The sequence below is a fragment of the Oncorhynchus masou genome, chromosome 18 (genome assembly GCF_036934945.1).
Source record: "Oncorhynchus masou masou isolate Uvic2021 chromosome 18, UVic_Omas_1.1, whole genome shotgun sequence".
Taxonomy (NCBI): domain Eukaryota; kingdom Metazoa; phylum Chordata; class Actinopteri; order Salmoniformes; family Salmonidae; genus Oncorhynchus; species Oncorhynchus masou.
Genome location: NC_088229.1, coordinates 71,407,352 through 71,415,706, shown reverse-complemented (window position 1 = coordinate 71,415,706; position 8,355 = coordinate 71,407,352). Strand labels below are relative to the sequence as shown.

The 8,355-nt window shown below is 43.4% G+C and overlaps 1 protein-coding gene across 1 annotated transcript in view; it reads left to right on the top strand.

Moving 5' to 3' along the window:
- The first annotated feature begins 1,183 nt into the window (after positions 1 to 1,183).
- Positions 1,184 to 8,355, top strand: part of LOC135505239 (myosin phosphatase Rho-interacting protein-like) — a 79,368-nt gene continuing 72,196 nt past the window's right edge. The window contains 1 exon segment of the mRNA XM_064924425.1: positions 1,184 to 2,097. Coding sequence (XP_064780497.1) covers positions 1,975 to 2,097 — 123 coding nt within the window. The 5' untranslated portion in view covers positions 1,184 to 1,974.

Below are 8,355 nucleotides of genomic sequence, written 5' to 3'. Positions count from 1 at the left end.
CAAAGTTGACAGACAGCATAAAATATGACAACATGGTGTCACAGTTGAAAAATGCTTTAGAATGCTAACTTGAAGCAGTTTAAGTTGAAATGGTGCTGGTATAGCGGAGGCAGGGCTCCTGTTGTCTTTGTGATGACTTGCTGTAACTCCATGGTTCTAAATCAGTAGTTGTTTAGTGTTGAAAACGTTAACTTGCTTAACCATGCTGCAGGTGATAACTGCTTGTTTACATGCAGCATTTGCTTTGTCACCGGACAGATGTTGCTCTCTGGTTTTGTGATGAAACAAACGTATCTGTTGTTGAATTTATTCCGCCACTGTGTGATTGTCTTTTTGTTGTCACGGCCTTATTGTATATCACGGTGGCGTGTGAACTAATGGGTTATAGAGCAAACAACACAATTATTACAAGGTTGCAGGTTGTAATATGGCTTTTTTACTGCCTTGGCTTGGCTTCCTCAGAGATTTTACCAAGCACCGCTACTGGTTTTGTCCCTGGTACTTATTCCATTAGCTATTGATCCTGGGTTGGCTTTAGGATGGGATAACAGAAGAGAAATCTGATTCTAGATCCGTTTCAGAGGCACAAATGGTCATTGGAGCTCTCCGTGTGGCCAATGGTTTATAGATACTAGAAGACTAGTAGGGGGCGTTGTTTCGAAGCCACCACTCCTCCATTTTACTACTGTCCCATCGTTGTAACAATGATTTTAGAAGCAATAGAAAAACATTTGTTTTTGCCACGTTTAATCGATTACAAACACCTTAATGCATAATGCTATTCAGTTATATTATGTGAGATTAACATTTGATTAAAAACATTAAGAAATACATTTTCCTTAAATTATACTTTTTTTTAGATTATTAATGTTACTGTCCCCACTACAACAACAACAACAAAATACATAAAATAAATGTACTTTTGTCCTTGAAACATTTAACTTAAATAATGTAGAATTCACTTCATTCTATGAGGACTGCATCTTCTGTGGATTACCAATATGGACGACAGGTAATTCAAAGTCTGTCATTGGCCAACACAAAGCAAAAACACATTCTCGTGTTTATTCGTTATTGTTGCATCCCCATCCCTAGCTAGATGGCGTTGTAGAGCAAGTATCGCGAGATACCATGACAATTCCATCAGAAAATCTGTGCGTCCGCGACCTCCCTCCCATTGGTTAAGAGATCTCCCGGAAGAAAAAAAAAGAAGAAGAAAAATGAACCCAGGGGCGCTGCTATCCATGGAAACCAAAACCGAAAAACTCGTGTATGCTTCAATGATTGTGTAAGAAGCGCTTCGTCTGAGTACTATGTGTCAGCGGGGAGTTAATTACGCAGAAGATTTGTATTCCACACTACCTAAATACCTAGCTAGGCGAGAGGATTTTATTACCCAGCTTGCTAGCCAGTGAATAAACAGTCGTGATAAACTTCGCAGAGTTACTGTTACGTGTGTAGCTAGTTAGCGCTTGCTAGCCAGCTACCTCCACTTTTGTGATTTTTTTCCCCCCCTTTCAATGGGTGTAACTTAGGTTACCACCCGATGGAAGCTGTTACCTTGGAGCTTGAGGCTGCTAACACTGCAATTTCTATTTTTGTGGTTCGCACAATAACATTGGCTAGTTAGCTAACTATCGATTACAACAAAAACTACCTTGTTACTTGCTTGCCTTTGTGGATACAGGCCATGGACTGAATAACGCACACGAATGGTGTCGTCTAGCAGTCAATATTGGATAATGTACATTGGGTAAAACTAAACAACACAAGACCTTTTGAATATGGATTGTGTGTGAACTCGAGACCGCTTATTATTGGGATCATCATGCAATTGGATTGCTGGGACCATGTGCCAAATTGGATGAAATAAACGTAGCTAAAGAAAACAACGGAATTAAACACTGTCTACATTTTTTTCATTATTTTTTTTCTTTCACGTTTGCATTTTACGGTGAACGGAGGCGAAATACAATGTCTACGGCGAAAGACAACTCTTGCAGGAAATTCCAGGCGAACATTTTCAATAAAAGTAAATGTCAGAATTGCTTCAAACCACGGGAGTTGCATCTCTTGACCGATCAAGATCTGAATCAGGTAATGCGTTGTTATTGTGGTGCTGTTGCCACATTATAGCATAGGTGCTTGTAACGTCAACTCGTTGCTAATCTAGCTACAATATAACCATTTGGGCGTGTCGAGCTTGCTGTTGCTGGCAGGTTATGTAATAATTGAATTAGACAGTTAGCTAGTCAAACTTGCAATGGAACTTCGCATAGTATTGTAGGTTTTTATACCAGAGTTTTAAAACGGTGACACAGTGTTGACCTATTTCATGCTGTCTACTTTGAAATCCTAAAATCAAATCAAATTTTTTTGGTCACATACATCATATTTAGCAGATGTTATTGCGGCTGTAGCGAATTCCTCAAGTCTATTAATCAGCTTTCGTATTGCCAATAGTGTGTGTTTGTAACATTCAGGCTGTATCCTCATTCAGTGACTGTTTACCCTGCTTCAGCCTGACACACTAAGGTGTGGTTCTGATGGGAAGAACCAGTGTTTCTCGCAATCATCAACCACTGGTTCAAATGTAGGAATAAGATGTGATAATATGACAATCCTGGAAAGCCACAGATGAACATTTTAGATTTGAATAGATGGATGACCCAGGGTTTTTGACTAGCTTCTGGTTAGAAATAACATTTTATAACTGTCAAATCACACCACCCATCCAAAAGGAGGAATCAGCTGACCCATCATGGTTCCTGACCCAATATTTGGGAGACATTGACCTGAACGATCCCCTTGTCCCATAGGGCTGGCATTGGCAAGCAGGGTCACCAGCTGACTCGGGGGCATTGTCTGCCACACACAGATATCTGTGGACGCAAACAATACGGTGGTGCCCTCCTGAATGTGACCCCGGCCGTGGGTTCTCTGCAGCTGAGCTGACTCAAGATTAGGGGAGTAGTGGTTCACCAAACCCATTGTTTGGTACTTACTGCGGTTTCGGGGGTCACAGTTCAGTTTCAGTGAACAGCGGGAAAATGAAATGCCAAAAATGTTGTTTTGTTTATTTAATAAAATCCAAAGTGGTGTTATTCCTGACTCCATACAAGATCATCAGTCGAATAAGGCATGATCCCAAGTCAAATCACACAAGAGCACCATAAGGATTAACAACACTGGACTTTCTTAAATGAAAACACACAATTACTCATCAGCTATGCATCATAAGGGGATGATTTCTGTATTTTGAAAGTTACATATCTTGAAAACTTGATTGCTGACAAGTGCAACACGGGTTCATTGGCCAACTCATTGACAACATTGACTTTAGCTTGCTTACATAGAGCGGGGTACTTCCTGTTTATTGAAATGGGTGCGAGAAGGAGAAGTTTATAACGTGGTTTGAGCACTTTCACAAGGTGCTGAAAACCCCTGTTCTTAACCACTGAGATTGTGCGCATATCCGTGGCTATTAACATACCTTTCTCTCCACCTTTCTTGGGGCGGCAGGGAAGCCTAGTGGTTAGAGCGTTGGACTAGTAACCGGAAGGTTGTGAGTTCAAACCCCCAAGCTGACAAGGTACAAATCTGTCGTTCTGCCCCTGAACAGGCAGTTAACCCACTGTTCCCAGGCCGTCACTGAAAATAAGAATTTGTTCTTAACTGACTTGCCTGGTTAAATATAGGTGAAATAAAAAGTAATTATATTTGGCCCGGTCAGAATCGGCTGCGGACGGGGTGCTTGAATGCAGAGGGGAGAAGTTTATTATTATTGATTTTTTTTTTGTGTTTTCATCTTGCTTCGGTGTCTGTGTAAATGTGTCTAAGTATTTGAGGTGTTGGCAGCTGCACAGGCTATTCTGGTTGAGCAGTGGCAACATACCCTCTATGCCCTTCGCTGTTGTAATCTACTGGGAAGACACAATGTTCCCAAACTAGAGGTTTAACCGATGATGAAGATCCTCCTGGTTTATCCACCGCTCTCCATGATACACAACTAGTTCCCCGCTGCGCCTCACAAAAGGACCGTTTTGAAATGGGCCAGTTAAGATTCACATTTTTGATTACAATGTGCATATTGACTCTAGTTGTTTTAACAGAATAGTCTTGAGATGTATGCCTCTAGTAACTGTGAGATGAAAAAACAAAACAATGCAGCGTTATAGGCATAGTGTCTTTAAAAAAAAATCGATTGTTTTTCTGTATTCATCCGATTCGCAGTGCGGACCAGAGGTACCGACCGGGTCTGGTACCAATACCGTTACACTGGACCGTTACACTCCTGCCTCAAGATGTTGGTACACAACTGAAAATGTGAAGCTCTAGACTCAGGTACACACACAAAGTCGGCATGTATGTGGACTTGAGGACACATCAAGTCTTTGGTTGCAATGACACGTTTCCAGTCCAAAAAAGAAGAAGCTTATCTCGCCTTTTCCTTCAGTCAGCGAAGTAGTGAATGAGAAGATCTGTCTTCCAGATCGTTAGCTGGTCTCGGTTGTATCCTGTAATTGATCCCATGCGATGACGTCCAGATGGGCCCTTGAACGTGGCTCTAAGAACAGCAACAACAGCAAGCGGTCCTCTCCTCCGAAGAGACTGTGCGTGAGGATGTGTGTGACGGCCTGCTTGTGATTACTGCGGGGTTAACCCCTTCTGAGCCGGACTGCTGAGTCAGGCATAGAATCTTAAAGTGATTTACACCACTTTCTTAATCTCCCTGAGATGCAGCCCTCCTCTCTCGGGTTAGTGCTATCCGGAATCCTTGGGAGGGCTATACACTAACCCTAACCCCTAACCCCTAAACATAACCCTTACCTATAACCTTTACCCAATCCTAACACTTACCAAACCATTTTTAAATTTCTAACGTCAATGGGGGTGACATCAACGCTGGGACGTCCCAAGGATCCCGTTTAGACTGTCCTTCATGACGTCACAGGTGGAGCCAAAGATGCTTCTGTTCGCTGTCTCTCTCTCTCTCTCTCTCTCTCTCTCTCTCTCTCTCTCTCTCTCTATATATATATATATATATATATATATATATATATACACAGGCTGGAAATGACTTGGTCTCATACCGGACGAATCTTAACCTGACAACGTAAACAAAAATCTTCTACGCTAGCTGGGCCTGCTTTCATAAAATAAAACAATACTTTAAAAGAACCACATTCTATCCCAAATCCATTCTGAGAAACCAGCCATGACATTGACGGCCATTTTCGACAAGACAATGTAAACATTATTGAAGACTGTAGGCTATCTGCTCACTCATATTATTTAATGACTTCTTTTGAGATGAGTGGACCAAATGGAAATGGCAGGAAAGTGGAAGTGTAGTAATCATAAGTGAAACATGGAGGGTGTTTCCTCTTCCCTCCACTGGGCTGCTAGAAAGTATATGACTAGAGGTCGGGGTGCTTCCATGTTGTCCTAATGAAGTTGAAACACTGAATGACTCCAAGAGAAGCTCTCGTTTAGTCTAACTGAATTTGAACCCTATATTAAAAAAACAAGTTATTTTGAATCTGATTCTAGACATGAAGGAAAAGGGAGTTGCTGAGCTCAATCTTTCACTCCTGTCATTTGATCAAACCTCCCTCACGATTGCAACATTGAGAAGATAATTTAAAAAAAATCCTAGCCCACATGGATAAGTTATCTGAAGGAAAAGGAACAGAATGTGGAGGAACAGTATCCAATATAAACAATCTCTTTGTTATACACCGCAATGATGGGAGGAAGGTGGAACTGTGGGAGGAGAGGGGCGTCAAAGCAGATTCCATCTTTGGCAGTTAGTTTAGTGTGAAAAATGACTTGTTTCTCTGACGTGTAGACCTAGGTCTAGATGCCTCCATGCTCATATGATGATGTGTGCCAGAGAGAGAGCACTTTGTATGTTCTTTTGGGAGAGGAGAGAGCCTAGATCCAGGAAAACAACCCTTAATAACTGTCGCTGAGCTACACTGCCTTGTAGTTCCCGAGGCATCGGAGAGGGGGACAACACACTCAGGATAGATGGTGGGGGGGCAGGGAGGAGGGAGAGATGGAGGGGCAGGGATGTGATGGAGGTATAGACAGAGGGATTTGAGATAGGGTGGTGGCTGGGTGAGTGAGTGAGCAGAAACAGTCTGGGAGAGGTGGTAGGAGACGAGTATAGAGGGAAGGAGGGTGAAGAGAACTCAGGGAGGAGGTGGTGGGAGCAGGGGTATGGCAAGAGTTTGGAGGGAGGAAGAGAACTCGGGGAGGTGGTGGTGTGGGCAGGAGTTTGGGGGGAGGAAGGAGAGGAAGAGCTTGTGAAAGGAAGTGCGGGGTAGGGCTTGAAACTGGAGCAGAGTTTCCCAGAGGTTACTCACCGGTGGAGACCAGAGTTCTAGGATACACATACATTGATCTGAATTCCACATGGTCTAGAATCATGTATGTTAGATCTATACGTTCCATTTCTATTCCAGAATGACCAAGGCTCTGCAATGGTTTTACTTGGCTAGCAGGAGTAAGGTGGACAATCGGACTACACAGTACATTTGAATGGACTTTTTAGCATGGCTCTGAAATGAGTGGAGGAGAGAGGAAGCCCCTTCAGTCATTAAGGGCCCCTTGGTCTGCAGTGGGGAGGAAATGGAGAGTTGTGTTGAATCCCAATAACCCCCCCACCCCCTCCCTGAGCCCTCCCCCTTGTTTTCGACTGTCCCTTGGTGTGGGAGTGATACTCGAGTGGAACAGCTAGTGGTGGGGAGAGGGAAATGACCCCAGGGAATGGGAAATGACCCCAGGGAATGGGAAATGACCCCAGGGAGAGGGAAATGACCCCAGGGAGAGGGAAATGACCCCAGGGAATGGGAAATGACCCCAGGGAATGGGACATGACCCCAGGGAATGGGACATGACCCCAGGGAATGGGAAATGACCCCAGGGAGAGGGAAATGACCCCAGGGAATGGGAAATGACCCCAGGGAGAGGGAAATGACCCCAGGGAATGGGAAATGACCCCAGGGAATGGGAAATGACCCCAGGGAGAGGGAAATGACCCCAGGGAATGGGAAATGACCCCAGGGAATGGGACATGACCCCAGGGAATGGGAAATGACCCCAGGGAATGGGAAATGACCCCAGGGAATGGGAAATGACCCCAGGGAATGGGACATCACCACATCAATCACACCAGAATCCGCTAATGGATACCCTACCACACAATTCAATGACCACGAGGCAGTAACAGCACTCCTTATTTCCCATGCAACAAATGCATACCATGTGAGAACAGTAAAACAATAATGTAGCCGTCCTCTGTGGTTCAATGTGGAGTAGTAATGTAGCTGTTCAATGTGGAGTAGTAATGTAGCTGTTCAATGTGGAGTAGTAATGTAGCTGGTCAATGTGGAGTAGTAATGTAGCTGTTCAATGTGGAGTAGTAATGTGGAGTAGTAATGTAGCTGTTCAATGTGGAGTAGTAATGTAGCTGTTCAATGTGGAGTAGTAATGTAGCTGTTCAATGTGGAGTAGTAATGTAGCTGTTCAATGTGGAGTAGTAATGTAGCTGTTCAATGTGGAGTAGTAATGTAGCTGTTCAATGTGGAGTAGTAATGTAGCTGGTCAATGTGGAGTTGTAATGTAGCTGTTCAATGTGGATTAGTAATGTGGAGTAGTAATGTAGCTGTTCAATGTGGAGTAGTAATGTAGCTGTTCAATGTGGAGTAGTAATGTAGCTGTTCAATGTGGAGTAGTAATGTGGAGTAGTAATGTAGCTGTTCAATGTGGAGTAGTAATGTAGCTGTTCAAAATGTGGAGTAGTAATGTAGCTGTTCAATGTGGAGTAGTAATGTAGCTGTCCAATGTGGAGTAGTAATGTAGCTGTTCAATGTGGAGTAGTAATGTGGAGTAGTAATGTAGCTGTCCAATGTGGAGTAGTAATGTAGCTGTTCAAAATGTGGAGTAGTAATGTAGCTGTTCAATGTGGAAGAAAGGTAACGGGAGGACCACTCCTTTTGTCTCTCTCTCATTCTCTCTACCTCTCCTTTTGTCTCTCTCTCATTCTCCCTACCTCTCCTTTTGTCTCTCTCTCATTCTCTCCCGTCAGTCTCTTTCTCGCTCTGTTATTGTCTCTCAACCAATGGAGAAATAGTTTGCTATTCTATAAAACACCTCTTACCTGTGTGGTATGGCCTCATTTATTGATCACATTGCCCATATAGCTATAATAATAGAATAGTTTTACAACTGAATCGGCTCGGGGATTCGAACCAGCGACCTTTCGGTTTCTGTCCCACCGCTCTTAATTGCTAGGCTGTCTTCCACCCCTATATAGGATCTGAGGACAGGAAACGTGTCTGGTGTATG